Source organism: Pristis pectinata, chromosome 13, assembly GCF_009764475.1.
Source record: "Pristis pectinata isolate sPriPec2 chromosome 13, sPriPec2.1.pri, whole genome shotgun sequence".
Classification (NCBI taxonomy): Eukaryota; Metazoa; Chordata; class Chondrichthyes; order Rhinopristiformes; family Pristidae; genus Pristis; species Pristis pectinata.
The window spans coordinates 49,974,851-49,994,620 of NC_067417.1; the positions used below are offsets into that span (position 1 = coordinate 49,974,851).

General features: G+C 45.4%; 1 protein-coding gene across 1 annotated transcript in view; it reads left to right on the forward strand.

Annotated features, from left to right (window-relative positions):
• hydin (HYDIN axonemal central pair apparatus protein) overlaps window positions 1-19,770 on the forward strand; it is a 541,323-nt gene that overhangs the window by 368,015 nt on the left and 153,538 nt on the right. The window contains exons 53-56 of the mRNA XM_052028752.1: window positions 6,447-6,606; window positions 10,335-10,507; window positions 12,968-13,166; window positions 16,789-16,888. Coding sequence (XP_051884712.1) covers window positions 6,447-6,606; window positions 10,335-10,507; window positions 12,968-13,166; window positions 16,789-16,888 — 632 coding nt within the window. The remainder of the gene's footprint in view (window positions 1-6,446; window positions 6,607-10,334; window positions 10,508-12,967; window positions 13,167-16,788; window positions 16,889-19,770) is intronic.

Sequence of the window (19,770 nt, forward strand, 5' to 3'; positions counted from 1 at the left end):
TTCCAGCATGCGTTTCTTGAAGCGTGTGCAGATGATACAGCTTTGCATTACAGAAAATTGTGATAGGGACCGTTTCCTGGGAACGCAACCTCCCCATAATTTGGAGGTTCCCTGTAATGGAGTGAACCGATATGGTGGCAGATCATCATTCACTTAGGATCGCTAGGATCATGCCAGTGAATCCAGGAATTAAAGTATAGTCTCCATCTCGATATTGCCACTGGAAGCAACATTAAGCATAGAGTTTTTTCAATTGTTTTCTTAAACACATTTGTTTATTCTGAAGAATACCAAGAGTTGGGGAAATAAAAGGTTAATAGTGTAGCGGTTAGCATAACACTATTACAGTGCCAGCGACCCAGGTTCAACTCCGGCAACTGTCTGTAAGGAGTTTGTACGTTCTCCCCGTGTCTGCGTGGGTTTCCTCCGGGTGCTCCGGTTTCCTCCCACATTCCAAAGACGTACGGGTTAGGAAGCTGTGGGCATGTTATGTTGGCACCGGAAGTGTGGCGACACTTGCGGGCTGCCCCTAGAACACGCTACGCGTAAGATGCATTTCACTGTGTGTTTTGATGTACATGTGACTAATAAAGAAATCTTATCTTAATTCATTGGGAAGCCCTCAGAAAACCACGGAATGAAGTCAGCCACACTGATAATGGATATGTCACATTTGACATTTATCAATACTGCAAAGTGTGTATTTAGGTAGTTTTGTACGTATAGTTTAGAGAGCATTCACAATGAAGTTTTTAACCCTTTGCTGTCTGGCAGGGATCTGCTGCCTGGCAAAGTTACCTCTGTGTAACTGTCCTGGCATAGCCCTGCTGTAGTTGTCTCTCAATCCAGATGAAATGTTGCCCGGAGTGACATGACACTTGATGGAGATTGGCAACTCAACAATGTGCTGACAATGGCCTGGATCCAGCAACTCAAGGCTACATCAAGTTAGACACCCTGTGCTATCTGGGTTGAGACACACTGGGCCCTGTAAAATTATTCAATCATACTGGAGGCCACTTAACCTATCATGCTTGTGCTGACTCATTGAAAGTTTTATCCCTCCTCCCACCCTGTCCAGTTCCTGGGATGAGGGGGTTGTCCTATCAGGAGAGGCTGGATAGTTTTGGGCCCGTATTCCTTGGAGTTCAGAAGAATGAGGGGTGACCTTATTCAAACATACAAGACCCAAAAGGGGGTTGACAGAGTGGATGTTGAGATGTTGCCAACAGTGGGAGAGTCACGAACAAGGGGACATAGTTATAAAATAAGAGGCCAGTCATTTAAAACTGAGGTGTGTAGAAATTCCTTCTCCCAGAGGGGGGTGAATTTCTGGAATTCTCTCCCCACGAGGGTGGTGGAGGTCAGATCATTGGATATATTCAAGGTGGAGATGGATAAATACTTAAAAGATGGAGGAACTAAGGCCAGCTATTGAATGATGAGGCAGGCTTGAGGGGGCCTGTGGCTGACTCCTGCTCCTATTTTCTTGTGTTTACTTTATTGACCGGCCTGGCATGTGAGACCTTGTCAAAAATCTTACTGAAATCATTAAATGCACTGCCCTCATCATCGCTCATTGTTATCTACTCAAGAATTGCAATCAAGTCAGTCAGATGTGACCTTCGCTTGACAAATCCATGCTGACTGTCCCTCATTAATCTATGACTTTCTAAATGAAGATTTATCCTGAGCCTTGGAATGGATTCCAATGATTTGCCCACCACTGAAGTTAAACTAATTAGATTGTAATTCTTTGGTTTGTCACTTCCTTCTTTTTCTTAAACAATGGGACAACATTAACCATCCACCCATCCCCCGGCACCACTTATGTAGCCAGAGAGAAATGAAAAATAGTAGTCAGAGCCTCCGAAATCCTGGTTGATCTTGCGATTTTCAGACAATGATATGTTTCTTGCAAATGACAGGAATACACATAGTTGAGACGTTTGTGAACTACGCTGAGCAGAAAACAAATGGGACTTGATCCACTTGTCTAGAAAGATCTGACTCCAGATTCCATCACTTTGCCTCTGGAAAGTTTCCTTTCCCTGCCTGTGCCAGCCTGCGGACTAATCATGTCTTATAAATCCCTTCCCTTTTACTTTGTGGATGCTGTGGTAATGCCAAGAGTGGCACAAGGTACTTGATGCTAACTGATCACTTAAGTTTGAGAGGGTGATAAAATTGGGGTCAAAGTTGCATTTTGCTGACATATAGGTGGACAACGTGGAACTGCAAAATACTCTAGGGCAAAATGCTCTTCACAGATTAAAGGAAGAAGTTTGTCTTTAGTCACTAATAATGACCACCAGCTATAATAGTAGAGAGATACAGCACAGAATCAGGCCCTGGAGCCTACTGAGTCTGTGCCGACCATCGAGATAAGGTAAGGTTTCTTTATTAGTTACATGTACATCAAAACACACAGTGAAATGCATCTTTTGCATAGAGTGTTCTGGGGGCAGCCCGCAAGTGTCGCCATGCTTCCGGCGCCAACATGGCACGTCCACAACTTCCTAACCCGTATGTCTTTGGAATGTGGGAGGAAACCGGAGCACCAGGAGGAAACCCATGCAGACACAGGGAGAACGTACAAACTCCTTACAGACAGCGGCCAGAATTGAACCCGGGTCGCTGGCGCTGAAATAGTGTTACGCTAACCACTACACTACCGTGCCTGCCCTTGCAATCCCATGCAACCATCCATTTACACTAATCCCAATGTATTCTCCCTACATTCCCATTAACTCTCCCAGATTCTACCACTCACCTACACACTAGCGGTGATTCATAGGCGCCATTCATCCTACCAACCCGCATGTCTTTGGGATGTGGGAGGAAACCGGAGCATCCGGGGGAAACCCAACACAGCCACAGGGAGCAACACACAAAACGCTGGAGGAACTCAGCAGGGCAGGCAGCACTGGGCTGACTCACTGCCTGACCCACTGAGTCCCTCCAACAGATTGTTTGTTGCTCCAGATTCCAATATCTGCAGTCTCTGTGTCTACAGTCACCGGAAGAACATGCAAACTCCGCACAGACAGCACCCGAGGTCAGGATCGAACCCAGGTCCCCCGAGCTGTGAGGCAGTAGCTGTGCCACTGTGGTGTCTGGCACACATGGATATCAGTGGCACCAAATGCGCAGAAATGAGTCCAACCAGGGGTCTGTATTCATGCATCAGTTCAGCACCAGCAAAGACATCACTCCCCTTAAAACACTTACACGTGCCATACACTTCCCATTAGTTTCACACTTCGGGCACACCGTTGTTAGCGTTGAAACGGACTGGATTTGATTGAGCCCCACGGTATGTTGAAAGCGTTAGCTTTTCAGGAGCATCTTAAAGGAGGAAGAAGATAGAAAGGCAGTGAGGTTGTGGGAGGGAAAATTCTTGTCCAGAAATAGAGGAGTGCGGGGCTGAAGGACTGGCTGTGGTTACAGAGATACACAGCGATATTGAGGAGGCTGTGGAAGGATTTGAAAACAAAGATCTTAAAATCTAGGCATTGCAATGCAGGGAGCAGTGAGTGATGGCTCTTGTAGTCCATGAATATTGGAGGTGATCAGTCTAATATCTTGGCCTTGATGTTTACATACCCTGGATATTGATGATACCTATCATCTTGATAGTTCCCTGCCTGGCTACACATACCCTGCTCAAACTCCCACTGTGGCAGTATGATCATCTGTGCTAAATGCGTGCAAGAATATGGGTTGCCGGTTACACTCGCATCTGCATATTAGGTTCCATTGAATGAACAGAATATATTCCATTCCATTTGTTAAACCAATTATAAAGAGATGAGTACAGCGAGGTTGATATTCAAGCAAGTGTTTAGTGCTGGCAACATGAGACAAAGTTTGCCATTACATAAATCAAACCTTGATCTGTCTTTCTGCTCCTTTCACAAGTTCTCCTTTGAGCATCTAACCTTCTTCCATCCTTCAGGCAGCTCTTTAAAATCCTTGTTCTTTTCTGTCTATCTAAGTAGCATGTTCTTTCTCAATGGAATTTCTTCTCAGGCCTCCTCTCTCTGCCTCTAGAATGAGTGATTTCCAATCTTCATTGATTTCAATCCCATTTTTCAACTGTGTTTTTGTGCTCTCTTTAAATTTCCTACCCTCCTTCCTGTTGTAAGACAAGTTCGTAAGTTCTCAAAGGGCAAGGACTCTGGACACAGTCTTTGGAGTTAAAATGATTTATTCACAAAGACAAACGTGGGACAGGATGAATGGGAAGGAACACACTCTTACACACACACACACGGGCGATCGTTAACGTGGGGGAAATTGCAACAAGGGTGAGATGCGTGCGCGCGCGCACACACACACACACACACACACACACACACACACACACACACACACACACACACACACAACAAACTGGGTACAAACAAATCAAGGAAGAACAATACAGTGCCCACCACCCCTTGACTCAATGCAAGCATCAGTTCTATGCTCCGGGGAATCTATGCTCGCGGGAATCTACTTAGGACGCTCCTAACCCTTGTGGAAATGCATACTCTACCAATGGTCTCTTCAGCATTGTCTCACGATTCCTGGAGCAATCAAAAGAGAGTGAACCACGCACATGTGGCATTCTTTATAGTGCTGGAGGGCTGGGTGGTGCAGCCCAGGTAATTCAAACAAGCCAATGGTTCAGGGCCGGGTACAAAGGTGTTTACAGGGACCAATGGTCAAGGGTGTGCACTAATGGGTTGGTAGAGCCAGACCTTGATTGACAGTGATGTGGCTTTCGACCCAGGTGATCAATGGTGTCACCTGACAGCCATGACCCTTCACAATACAATCCACCTCTCGAAAGTCACACCACATGCCAATCATGGGAATAACTATCACTAAGTTTAGAAATATGCATCAGTGTGCAGTACTAATGAAAGGCAGAAGTGGTTCTAATAATCTGACAAGCACAGCACAAGATACAGATAGCTACGACAATTAGAACGAGGGCGGTGGCCCAGTGGATGACAGTTGCCCACCATCCCCCCAGAGACCCAAACGGCCACCAGTTTCCCCATGAGGTGTCGTGCTGGAGAAGCTGGTCCCTTACTTTTTGAATTTTGGCCACTGAGTCCCAAATGTGAGCAGCCAGGTTGGTGAAGTTGCTGGACTCATCAGGGATAAAGGTGCAGCGCTCCTTACCAATCACTGCACAGGTACCACCATCCGCAGCGAGTAGGTAATCTAGGGCCGTTCGATTCTGCAGGGCTACCATCCTAACCGCAGCCAGCTCCGCTGCCGTCCTCATCAGGACATCTTCGGTGTGTTGCAGTGCCACTGTCGTTTCGTTAGCCAGCGTCTGGAGCACACTGGTCATCTGGATGACCTTACGGGACAGTCGGGCTGTGCCATATGTGAGAAAGGCTATTATCCAGAACCTCTCCACCTCCATGATAGCCCTCTTGTCCCGGTGGCTGCTGTATACCAGGTGCTCCCCAAGAGCATGGATATAGGACACCACAAATGCTGGAAATCAGCAAGGGTACCAGCTCGTGGGGAGCCACGGCTAGGCATGGTGGCCACAAATCCAGTGGGTCCCGTTCAAAGTCCAAGGAGCCCCCAGCTTAGCGGCACCATCAGCAGTGGTCACTGAGGCACCCGGATACCAGTTTTGCTCGCAATCACTGTGGCCAACTGAAAAGGTGAAACTGTGCTCATTCGGGAGTCTGCACCAGCATTCCACAGGCTTGGTCAGCGGCTGTGGAATGACTCGGAGGGTCGGGACTTGGGTGGAGGTCAAATTGTAGGGAGGGAAATACCAGTTCCTGAAACACCCACCCCGTCGGGGATCACTGGAAGGGATGTCCTGTAGTGGTGAGGGGAGTGGTGGGGGACTACCACCAGGTTCCCCCCCCAAACCGATATACCAAACCCGACAGGCACAAAAAGCTTCAGTTTTAAAATACATGAACCTACACGGCATCCCCTCCACTGCCCCCAGTCACTACAACCCCACTCAGCCATACAACCCTCCTAGATTTGTGATCCGGTCCTATTCTAGTCTTGTGCACTCCCGAATTTAACTATTCTACCTCTGGAGGCTGTGCTTTCAGTTGCCTTGACCCTAAACTTCGGAATTCCCTCCAAAAGTATTCCACTTCCCTTCCTCCCTCCCAGTAAAATGCTTTTTAGAACTCAACTCCATGACCGAGCCTTTGGTCACCTGTCCTGACATCTGTCTCTGTCGTTTGCCGTTAAATTTTGTTGGATATCTCTCTGCATTTTGGGATATTTTGTTACTTAAGAGGTGTTCTTGGTTGTACCTGACAGCCTTGAATATCTGAGGAATGACACTGGAGGTAAGTGCACATGTGGGACTAGCAACCTACAACCATGGGAGAGATTACACAAAATGGGGAACACGTCTCTCAAATGATTGTCACCAGATTGTGAGAAGGTGTTTTTGATTACAGGTACAAGGAGGGCCAATATCCGGAAAACAGGGAGATTATCAAAATAGTGAATACCTCATCAATGGAAGCAGAAGTTTCCTTCTGTTATCAGCATGATGTGAAAGCTGCCACCTACCTTGTGGATCCACCAAGTCTGACACTTGCAGCTCATCAAGAAAAGGTTTGTGAGATGATACCATACAGAGGTGCCATTGTTCCATACTTCAAATTAGGTTCTCCTTGCATTATGAAAAAGTCTACAACTAGTATTCATTATGTTTATTTCACAGAGTTGCATATAAGTAAATACTTCTGTAAAGCTGTCATTCTTTTTCATTGGGAAGAGAGTATAATATATGATTGGGATGGATGGTTTAACAAGTATAGTGCTTGTTTGATGAGGTAGGGTATAGATTTTTGGCAAATGGCAAAAGACAGAGTAAGTTCTGATTGGATGATTTAGTTAACAATGCAGTATAAAGTTCCATTAATGGTATTAGAAAATAGATTTTGACAGCTGTCTTCAATGCAGTTGCAGGGTAAAGTTTCGCTGATGTCGGTCATGATGCATTGTAAACTTGAAACTATTTCATTGATTGGGTTCTGGTGACCAGTGTAGATTTTTGTAAAATGGTGTCATTCTGGATGTAGTGTAGATATTGGTCTTTGTAAGAGTTTAATTCAACCTTTGGACAGTGTTAGTGGGACCACAGTATAGTCCTTCTCCACTGGTGTTAGTGTAGGGTCTATGTAAGTTTTGTTTGATGCTCTTGGTGGTGCATCGTGGACTGTGGGAAGTGTTAATGAAGATAGTAGGTATAATTTGGATAGAGTCAGTGAGCTTACAGTTTGTGCTTTCTAGTTAAGTAATAGACTTAATTGTGAAATAACAATGTAGACCCCAGAGGGTGGCACTGCAAAGACATTTGGACTGTGTTTGGAAGGGTAATGTGCAGGCAATGATGGGACAGTTATTAATGAGGATACATATTAGAGCTGGAGTGGTGTTACCATGATACAATAATTCCAAACAAACTCATCTCCAGACACCTAGACCTGGGACTCGGCATCCACCTCTGCAATCTCCTGACCAACAAACTACAATCAGTAAGGATAGGCAGCAACGATTATCCACAATTATCCTCAACACCAATGCCCGGCAAGGCTGCATCCACAGCCCATTCTTTAAACCCTATACACCCACGACTGTGTGGCCAGATTCTGCTCTAACTCCATTTATAAGTTTGCAGATGACACCACCGTAGTGGGCCGGATCTCAAACAACAATGAGACAATGTACAGGAAGAAGAGAGAGAGCCTGGTGGCATGGTGTCAAGACAACAACCTCTCTGTCAGTGTCAGCAAGACAAAAGAACTGGTCATTGACTTCAGGAAGCGGGGCAGAGTATACACCCCTGTATGTATCAATGGTGCTGATATGGAGATGGTTGAGAGCTTTAAGTTCACAAGATCAAAAGACAAAGGAGCAGAAGTAGGCCATTCAGCCCATCGAGTCTGCTCCATGAGCTAAACTAAACTATTCCTATCTAGCCCCAATTTCCAGCCTTTTCCCCATATCCCTTGATACCTTGACTAACTAGAAACCTATCAATCTCCTCCTTAAACACCCCCAATGATTGGGCCTCCACAGCTGTATGTGGCAAAGAATTCCATAAATCCACGACCCTCGGTGTTCCTCAGTGTAACTATCACCAGCAATTTGTCCTGGTCTAGCCAGGTGGACACTATGGCCAAGAAAGCAAACCGGTGTCTCTACTTCCTCAGAAGGGTAAGGAAATTTGGTATGTCCTCAATGACCCTTGCCAATTTTTACAGATGCACCTTAGAAAGCATCCTATCTAGATAAATCACAGTTTGGTGTGGCCACTGCTCTGCCCAAGACCACAAGAAATTACAGAGAGTTGTGATCGCAGCCCAGTCCATCACGAAAACCAGCCTCCCCTCCGTCGACTGTCTACACTTCCCACTGCCGTGGGAAAGCAGCCAACATAATCAATGATCACAACATAAATTCCATCCCGGATATTCTCTCTTCTCTCCCCTCCCATCGAGTAAAAGATACAAAAGCTTGAGAACATGTAGCACCAGGCTCAAGGACAGCTTCTATCCCATTGTTATAAGACTCTTGAACAGACCTCTCATATGATAAAAATTAACTCTAGATCTCTCATTCTACCTCGTCATTGTCTACCTGCACCTTATTGTCTACCTGCACTGTACTTTCTCTGTAACTGTAATACTATATTCTGCATTCTGTTTCTTTTCCCTTTTGTACTGCCTCTACGTACTTATGTATGGAATGATCTGTCTGTATGTCAAGTAAAGCAAAAGCTTTTCACTGCATCTCAGTTCATATGATAATAATAAATCAATTACCAATTACCAATTAATGAGGGTGCTTACAGACCTTTATTGGTGTTAACTTGAGTACAGTGTAGAGGAGCAAGTTAAAGACAGAGTGTAATATTTCAATGTGTACACATTGATCAGACATTTTAGATGTGGGATGATGATCATGAGGGTGCAGTTGTAGACGCATTGCTGTTGGTGAGGAGATGATATAGACTTTGGATGGCACCGGTGAGGGCATGGAATAGACTTTGCTTTGATGATATTAGTATGGGTGGGTTGTAAGTTCTGGATGTTGTTAATGATGCTGCAGGATAGATTTTAGTTGTAACTTGTGATGGTGAATATAGACTTTGATTTGATAATGTCCTGATTCAGACAAGATCTTCACTGGATGACATTAGTCAGGGCACAGTGTAGATTTTCCTTTATTGGTGTTAATGAGAGTATACTAATTAGGTGGTGTTGGTTTGGATACTGTATTGATCTATTTTTATTTGATTTTAACAATGAATTGTTTAGGGTTGTCTTAGATTAGATTAGTAAGGGAGAATCCAGTGTTAACTGTGAATAGTGTCACTGGGAATAAAGTTTTGTTTTTGAGTGTAGTTAGAATATTAACTTTGATTGGATGATATTTCTGAGGGTATGGTGTCAACTTTGTTTGGGTCACTGTGGGTTAGATGGGTTGGTAAGTTACATAGAGTTGGTTTAGAAAGTGTAAAGTTTGGTTGGGTGATATTAGAGTGTAGATTTTGCTTGTAGTTTATCTCACTGCAATCTAGAGGATGTGGATGTGCCATGCACATTTTGATTGAAAGATGTTTGCATGGGTACAGTGCTGAAGGACATTAATGAGAATGTGTTTCGACCTTGAATGGAACTGAGTGTATAGTGCAGACTTTGATTGGATGGTGCAGAGTAAAGTCTAGACTCTGGGTGATATTAGTGAAGTTACTGTAAATTTTGCTGCTCGGCATCAATGAAGATATGTGGACTCTAGGCTGTGATGGAGAGATATTTTGCTCTTGATTCTCATCAGTACATTTTGGAGTTTATAAATTACTTTATCACTGCCAGACCTTGAGACCGTTTTCACATGGGGCAAATCAGTATTAAATTGGCCAGGGTCCTCATGTAGTTAAGGTGGTCTGGTTGGTTTCCTGCAGGTTTCCTGTAGAAATGACGGCTGGAGATTTGGACACCCCTTGCAGACTTTCAGTCCATTATTCTTAATTCTGTGATTTGAATGATAACCCTCATTTCGGGAATGTGTTTTACACGTATTTGTGATGAGGGAGTAGTTAGAATTGTGAAGAATAGACAGTGGCTATGAGGAAAGATTCCGTTATCACAGTGCATAATGATGACACAAGGATGTTAGGGGAGATGTCGGGTGAAAACTATTTTTCACTGAAGGAATAACTGAAACATGCAATGAATGAGGACATTGAAATGAACAATGTAGGTGTGTCCAGTGATAAATAGACCCAGTGGTTTGATGGATTGATCTCTTGACATCACAAATTTACCTTCCAGAACATCATGATCTGGGCCTATCCAACCAGCCCCGGGAAATTTGACGACTGTCTTGTCTGTTGTATACGAGAAAATCCCGAACCAGTCCTCTTCAAGGTATCCTGTTACGGAGTCCGTGCAGAGCTGGAGCTTGACCGCAAGCAGCTGCACTTCGACAAAATGATTCTTCACAGGTCAGTCTTTCATCAAAGTCACACAATGAATATAGCAGCAGCATGTTACAAATGGACATGTCAAAGTATTTTGTATTCAGGTGTGCAACCTTAATGCTGTGTCAATGACACCTTTGTTCATGATGACAGATATCAACATGGACTAAAAGACTATCCTGTTAATACCCATCAATTACTGCATGGTCAATTTCCCAATTGGAGCTAGTGTACAAGGAAGTATTGAGCATAAGGCAGCTGCCTGCCATGGCACACAAAGCTTCCTGCCACACCTTGTTCTGCCCTACTTTCTGATCCATGGTCCCCACCATACCTCAGTCTCAGTCATTCACTCACCATTTTCTTTGCTGCATCCAAATATTTATCTTTAATATTTTGTGACCATGTTCTTTTGTATTGAGCAGTGGTTATAATGCTTCTTGTTTAATCCCGTTTATTGAAATTGGGTGCTTTTTCCCGACGCTATTAGGGGCCTAATAATAGAGCTAAAGTAGCATATTCAGACATTCAAAATGGTAAACGTGATTGCATCAACACCCATACCTAACCTCGGCTGCTGTATGTGTGGAATTTGTACTTTCTCCCTGTGACGGTGTGGTTTCTCCTGGGTGTTCCAGTTTCCTCCTACATCCCAAAGATGTGCAGGTCACTGTCAGCTGGTCACTGTAATTTGCCACTAGTGTGGAGTTAAGTGGGGAATGAGACTGCATAGACTCTAAGGGCCGAACTGGCTTCTTCTGTGATGGAAGGAAACATGAAATGTGTCATGTGGAAGTAGAACCTCTGAAGTGTTTAGAGAAGCAACTTGACTTCGTCATCCTTTTTCTTTTTGAGTTGGAGCCAGAATTGTATCATCAGCCTTGCAACTTGACTCCATGATATTGTGGGAAGGACCCAGCCTCTACTTTTAGTGCCCCACAGCAGAAGGTGACAAAGCAGCCTGACGGCTCCCATCAGTCCTCTGTTGGGGATTTCTGTCATCCCCAGACACTGACTGGCTGTGTAGAAGTCAGTTTGTCTCTCAGACAGTAGGTGTGTAGGTCAGAACTCATGCCGAAGGGAATCTGCTGGTTTCATAACCTTGTGGGGGGAATATTCAGGAAATCAACAGACTTAAGAGCTGATAGTATGATATGAGACAGGCAATTAACTCTATTTTTGAAGCTACTAATAATAACAGAGGATGTTATTTTAAACTGGATAATATATCTGATTAATAGTGGGCACATATGTTTGTGCAAATCATGCACATTATAACATTTAAGTTAACATGACCCACTTGACTGTCCAGGGATTTCTACCTCATTTAATGATTGTCATTAATTTTGTTGGATTTGTAACTTCTAATGCAGGAGAGAATGATTATCATTGGGCTTGTATGATTATTTTTATCGTTTGGCAGTGCCAAACGTGGGCAGTTAAAGTGTGTCCAGATTTGTTGTTGTTTAGAATTGGACCATCTAAGTTGGTCTTTAAACACAGAATTAGAAGTCACAGACACAATATTAAAATGATTAAATCAAACTGATGGAATATTGAAAGAATACTGAAGGATGAAAATAAAAACAAGAAGTGCTGGAAGTAGCAGGTGAGGCAACACTTGTAGCAGAGATACAGAATCAACACTGAAGGCCAATTGTCTTTCACTGTCCTCACCTGTTCAACCCTATTTTAAGTTAGTCCCTTATGGTTGGTAGACTGTCATCCGACTAGTATGAGCTGCATTTAAAGTGAGTTCCCAGGAGAGAATACATGTAACCGATCCACTGCTGAACCCCAGGGTCTTAAACACATAAAAGTTACATCAAGTAACTTCCCAAATTTCCCCTGAACAAAACCACTTGCTGTAAACTAATATCTTCAAAGCAGCAAGCCTGTAACCACATACACGCACATTCTTTATTTGTGATACACACCACGTTCTCCCTGTGGTTATATTATCAAGATAACTGAAATCTCTCCCATTTTTATTGCTCTTGCTTCTGTGCCAGTGGCTGTTGGTTCAAGTCGCACGCTGTGGACCATCAGATAATCCAGGTGGGATCACCTGAGGAGCACTGAGGATTGGAATACCATTGAATGAGCCAACCTTCGGGTGATATGTTAAACCCTTCTATCTCCTCTGGTCAACCTGAAAGATCCCAGGCACTATTTTGAAGACAGGCAGGGGAGTTATAGAACCATACAGCACAGAGACAGGCAATACATTGGTGGGAACAATCTCCAAGCAAGGCATCTTGGACTTTCTGCTGTGCTGTTTGCCCCCCTGGTTGTGGCTTGCTCTAGCTTGTCATTTCCCAGCCTAATAACTAAGTTACTTGGTTGTTATGTAGTTTGTGGAAAACACGCTGCCACATTTCCCTGTTGAGACACTGACGACCTCATTGACTGTAACTCACCTTGGCATGTCCGTAGACCTTGAAAGGTCACACGTTAATGCAAGTTTTGATGTTGTCCCCTCAGGAAGGACACAAAGAGCCTGATCATGCGGAACGTTTGCCTTCTGCCAGTGGCCTGGAGAATCACTGGGCTGGAGAATCTGGGGGATGATTTCTCCCTCTCTCAGGACCAGGGAGTCATCGAACCCAAAGCTGAATTTTGTGTGCACGTGCACTTCAGAGCCACAAGACAGATCAATCTAAGAAAGTACATTCGACTGGAGGTAAGTGGAGGGAGGAAAGCTCCGAAGTGGTGATATGCAGTTTTCATTCAGTGAACTAGAAATAATGTCCCAAGGAAGAGGTCACAGCCAAAACATGAGCTCCTGTTCTAACTCTCGGCGAGAGTGTGTGTGCCTTGTGAGAGCCCAGGGTTGGAGTGAAGCCCCTGTGACACCATGCGAGGCCCACATCAAACAAAATGAGACTTGGGAAATTAAAGGAGGATTTATTTCCTGAGTCCCATCTCACGTTGATGTGAGATACCTGTGCTAATGGCTGGTGGCTGGGAGCCTGATTTCAGGCGTGCAGTCAGGGCGGGGAGGGAAGGAAGCTCAAGGTTTATTTGTAGCATTTAATGGATCCCCTGTTCAATGAAATTACAAAACTAACCAAAAAAAAGTACAATTACGGGCATTCCCCAGGTTATGACAAGGTTTTGCTCCTGAGAACTGTATGTCAGAAATGACCAACAACAGTGTGCAGGAGAGGGTCACAGAAACAGCAGTGACAGGACAGCAAGCAGGCACGGGAAGAGCGGCCACCAGCCGGCCTCACTGACTCAGTGAGTGGATGAATGAGTCTGCTCGGCACTCCCTGCTTTGCTCGGCTCCACCCAGCCCCCCTATTGTTGTGGCTCAGGGGTGGGGGGAGAAGGCACCCAGCAGAAGATGCCCGCAGCCTTGCAGCAGCCAGAAAATCTGTCCCCATCCTTCCCACTGGTTTTCCAAACACTTGCTCGTATGTACAGGGTGCCCATAAGTCAGGTGTTAGTAACCCAACGAGGGCCTGTAATGAGAGAGCTTTGTCAAAGCAAATGAGTGCAATGTACAAACAAGAGTAGAGCATTTAATTAGATCATGCTAAATTAGTCCTCAACCACCATTTACCAGCTGATCCAGTCACTGCATACCCAATGCACGTTTCTGTTCATTTTCCTCAACGTTCCTGGGTGTCAATGTTTTAGACGTGATAGAAAGGGCGGTAAAAGAGGTGGAGGAGTTGCATTACTGATCAGGGAGAGTGTCACTTAGAGGGAGCATACTGGAGGGCTCATCCACTGAGGCAACATGCGTAGAGGTCAAAAATAAGAAAGGTGCAATCGCTCTGATGGCCTCCCAATGGCCACCGGGAGATAGAGGAACAGGTATATGGACACATTAAGGAAAGATGTAAAAGCTACAGGGTTGTTATAGTGGGTGACATTAACTTCCCCAATATTGACTGGGATTTGCTTAGTGCAAGAGCCTTAGATTGGGCAGAATTCCTTCAGTACATTCAAGAGGGTTTTTGAAACTGTAAGTGGGATGTCCGACTCCAGGAAGGGCCAGACTGGACCTTGTTTTGGGAAATGAGCCAGGCTAGGTGACTGGCCTTTCAGAGGGAGAACATTTCAGGAATGGTGGTCACAAATCCTTAAGTTTTAAGATAGTTATGAATAAGGATATGTCTGGGCTTTGCAGGAAATTACTAAATTGGGGAAGGGCAAATTATGACATTATTAGACACGAGCTTGGGGGAGGTAATTGGGATTAGCTGTGATTGGGCAAGTCCACATCTGACATGCAGGAGTTGTTTAAAGACCAGCTGATCAGAGCTCAGGGCCAGCATGTTCCAGTCAGGAGGAAGGACAAGGATGGCAGGGTGACGGAACCTTGGATGACGAGAGAGGTTATGAACTTAGTTAAAAAGGAAAAGGAAGCGTATGTAAGGTTTAGGAAGCTGAAATCAGACAGGACCCATGAGGAATATAAAGGCAGCAGGAAAGAGCTCGCAGGGAATTAGGAAGGCCATAAGGGGCCATGAAATGTCGCTAGCATTCTATGCATACATCAAGAGCAAGAGGATAACTAGGGAGAGGTTAGGACCACTTATAGAGGGAATTTATGCTTGGAGTCAGAGGATGTGGGTGAGGTACTAAATGAGTACCTTGCATGGATATTCACTAAGCTGAAGGACATAGAGGATAGTGAGAGCAGTTCGGGTCATGCTAATGTGCTGGGGCATGGTGAGATCAGGAAGGAGGTGGTGCTGGGTCTTTTGAAGAACATCAAGGCAGATGTCCCCAGGGCCTGATGGGATACATATTGGAAGAGGCAACAGCGGAGATTGCTACGGCCTTGACAAAGATTTTTGTATCCTCACTAGCAACAGGCGAGGTCTCAGAGGACTGGAGAGTAACCAATGTTGTTCCTTTGTTCAAAAAGGGAAAAAGGGTTAATCCGGGAAATTATAGGCCGGTGAGCCTCACATAAGAGGCAGGAAAGCTATTGGAGAGGATTCTTAGCGATATGGTCGACGTGTATTTGGAAGAACATGGCCTGATTAGGGACAGTCAGCATGGCTTTGTGTGGGGCAGGTCACGTCTTACAAATTTGATCGAGTTTTTTGAGGAGGTGACAAAGGTGGTTGATGAGGGTTGGGCAGTGGATGTTGTCTACATTGATTTTAGTAAGGCATTTGACAAGGTACCTCATGGGAGGCTCATCCAGAAGATTAAGATGCATGGGATCCATGGTGACTTGGCCATTTGGATTCAGATTTGGCTTTCCCATAGAAGACAGAGGGTAGTGGTGGATAGGACATATTCTGGCTGGAGGTTTGTGAATAGTGGTGTTCCGCAAAGATCAGTGCTGGGACCTCACTGTTTGTGATATATATGTGACCTGGATGAAAATGTAGATGGGTGGGTTAGTAAGTTTGCCGATGACACAAAGATTGGTGGAGTTAGGGACAGTGTAGAGGGCTGTCAAAGGATACAATAGAAGATAGATCAGCTATAGATATGGGCGGGGAAATGGCAGGTGGAGTTTAATCTGAGCAAGTGTGAGGTGTTGCACTTTGGGAGGTCAATTGTAAGGGGAAAGCATACAGTTAATGGCAGGACCTTTAACAGCATTGGTGTACAGGGGGATCTGAGGGTTGAAGTTCAAAGCTCCCTGAAAGTGGCCACACAAGTAGATAGGGTGGTAAAGAAGGTGTATGGCATGCTTGCCTTCACTGGTTGGGGCAATGAGTGTGAGAGTAAGGAAATCATGTTGCAGCTGGATAAAACTTTGGTTAGGCTGCACCTTGAGTATTGTGTGCAGTTCTGGTCACCGCATTACAGGAAAGATGTGGAGGCTTCAGAGAGGGTGCAGAAGAGGTTCACCAGGATGCAGCCTGGATTAGAGGGTATGAGCTATAAGGAAAGGTTGGAAAAACTTGGGTTGTTTTCTCTGGAGCATCGGAGGCTGAGGGGAGACCTGATAGAAGTTTATAAAATTATGACAGGCATAGATAGAGTGGACAATCAGAATCTTTTTCCCAGGAATGACATGTCAAATACTGGAGGACATAGCTTTAAGGTGAGAGGGGGAAAGTTTAAAGGTGATGTGTGGGGCAAGTGTTTTACACAGAGAGTTGTGGGTGCCTGAAATGGGCTGCCAGAGGTACTGGTGGAGGCAGATACAATAGTGGCATTTAAGAGGCTGCTAGATGGACACATGAAAGGAGGGATATGGATCATGTACAGGTAGAAGGGATTTAGTTTAATTTGGCATTGTGTTCAGTGCAGACTTCATGCTGAACAGGGCCTGTTCCTGTGCTGTACTGTTCTATATTCTATTGTTTCTTTCCCTTCCTGAGGTCTACGATGCAGAAAACATTATTGGCATTGTTCAGACAGAAAACATTCTGGTCCTTGCAGAAGCTTATGATGTAGCACTGGACATCAGTTTCCCTAAAGGTAAGCTAGCTTGTGCTCCAGGCTACAGCACTGATTCACAGAACGTGAGGAATGGGCAATGGTGACATCAAATATAGATGCAAGAATAGACCACATAGCCTGCTCCATCATTTAATAAGATCCACACGAGAAGTGCACCTCGTCCATTTTTCTTGTTAATCATTTATCGCCAGCCCCTGAGAACACGAAGATCTACTCACTCTCAATGACTGAGTATTCACCACCCTCTCAGGTGGAGATTTACATCCCCTAAGGTCAAGGAATTCTCCTCAGCTTGCTTTACCCCTACAACAGTTCCATCTCAATGCAGGGCAGGGTGCCTGTAGCATCCAAACATGTCGAACCAAATGGTGACCACCACTATTTGTCTGCTTTCTGAAGGAGGCAGTAGTAACTTAAAATTTACACAGTAGCATTCTATGCAATGCTACCTCTTTCCAGAGACTCCTTGTCATTCTATGTGGACATATGTTTCATTGAAATGGTTAGACCAGAACGAATTGAACATAAATCTTAAGGTATTATTGAGTTTTATATAAGAGAAACTGAACTGGAGTAACCACATACACAATGTGGTCAGAGACAAGGAATCCTGCAGTGAGTATCTCACCTCCTAACTCCCCAAAGCCCGTCCACCATCTACAGGCTCAAGTCAGGAGTGTGAGGGAACGCTCTCCACTTGCCTGGGTGAGGGCAGCTTCAACAACACTCAAGAAGCTCGACAGCATGCAGGACACAGCAGCCCATTTGACAGGCTCCCCATCCACACCCACTCACTCACTCCAGCACCGACACACAGCAGCAGCAGTCTGTCCCATCTACAGGATGCACTGCAGCAACTCACCGAGACTCCTCAGGCAGCACCTTCCAAACCCACCACCTCTCCCAGCGAGAAGGACAAGGGCGGCAAAAGCACGAGCAACACCACCCCCTGGGAGTTGCCCTCCGAGCCGCACACCGTCCTGACTCAGAAATATATCACCGTCACTGGGTCAAAGTCCTGGAACTCCCTCCCTAACAGCACTGTGGGTGTACCCACACCTCACGGACTGCAGCGGTTCCAGCTCACCACCACCTTCTCACGGGCAACTAGGCTCAGCCCGTGAAGCGTACATCCCTTGGATGAAAAAAAAGTTGGAAAGTCACAGAGCTGTACAGCAGAGAAACAGGCCCTTCGGCCCACCACGTTTATGCCGACCATCATACCTACCCATACTTCCACCTACCTGCAATAATTCCTTATCCCACTGTGCCCTGCTCAGTCAAGCACCTGTCCAGATGCCCCTCAAATGTTGTTACTGTTCCTGCCTCCACCACCTACTCTGGCAGCTCATTCCAGATACCAACTACTCTGTGTGTGAAACATTTACCCCTCAAATCCCCTTTAAACCACCTCCCTCTCACCTTAAACCTACGCCCTCTGGTTTTAGACATCCCTACCATGGGGAACAGACACTGACTATCTACCCTATCTCTGCCTCCCATAATTTTATCCACCTCCATCGTGTCACCTCTCAGCTTCCTTCGCTCCAGGGAAAGCAGACCCAGCCTGTCCAGTCTCTTCTGGTATTGCCAGCCTTCCCATCCAGCTAACACCCCTATGAATCCTTTCTGCACCTTTTCTAGCTTAACCAAGTCCTTCCTGGAGTGTTCCCAGGTAGATTATTCCACAATGTCCCATTAGTATCTGTTGTTGGGCACTGCTGGGACAAACATATTCTCTTAGCATTACTTCAGGCTGGGAGTTACCTCCACTCACTCCCTCACACCCTTCACCACCAATGTACCAACACCACCCAGCCACTAATGTCACATCCCAACCACCCCATTCACCTAAGTTGCAGAACCCATCCTGAACCTGTCGATATCATGGTTACCCAGATACTCGATCACCCAACCTCCCAGTGCTCTGAGCTCCCTGACTCTGTGATTCTGATCTCTTTTCCACCCACAGTGAGGCACTGATCTACAACCACTTACCAACATGCTCTCCCAGCAGGCCCTTCCTCACCTCTGAACCCCTGTTCATGGCCTCGCTGATGTACATCCCTGTATGTATTCCACAGAAAGCATGCAGCAGCTGCTCAGTAGCTCCCGAGGCCTTGGACCCCCAGCGCCATTGAAGACGGCAGCTGCAGGATCACGACCATTGCTACTGACCATTGCTGTTCTAATTCAAATCAGGGCTCCTGCTCTTATGGACATTTTCCAGAAACCAAAGCATGGCTGGAAGTGTTTTCTCAGAGCTGATACACTGTGAGGGAAGCTCTGCGGGGCAGGGAGCTCAGCCTGATTTGGATCTTAACATGCTTGAAAGAGGTGGAGCACAGAAGGCACGTCCTGTGTCAGTGGTCCCCCAGCTGAGACAGAGGACACCCTAAAACACTCTGTACTGTACCATTGAGGGTGCACAGCATTCTCCAGGTCCAAATTCCCAAATTCAAGTAGATGCTGCATTGCAAAGTATGTTCCACCGACAGTGAGACTGCTTTGGGTGCATTGCATCATTAAAGGAACAATATAAGTGAAGATTTTCTTCCTTTATCACACACTGGCTGCATCCGTTCACACCTGTCTTTGGTTCAGTTTTACAGCACAACAGGAAATTCATTCCTGTCTGTTCCGAACTAGACATTTGACTCCAGCATAAGTTATCATCATCATTACTATTGAAACAGAAATTGCTGGAAACACTCAGCAGGTCAGGCAGCATCTGTGGGGAGAAAAGCAGAATTAATGCTTCAGGTCGAAGAACTGGGAAGGAGACAGAAGAAGGTGCAGGGAGGGTGGGAGTGTGGGGGTCTCTGACAGGGTAAAACTGGGGTGACCATGGGGATAAACTGTAAACAGGGTTAAAAGAAAGCTATAAAAAATGGGGCTCG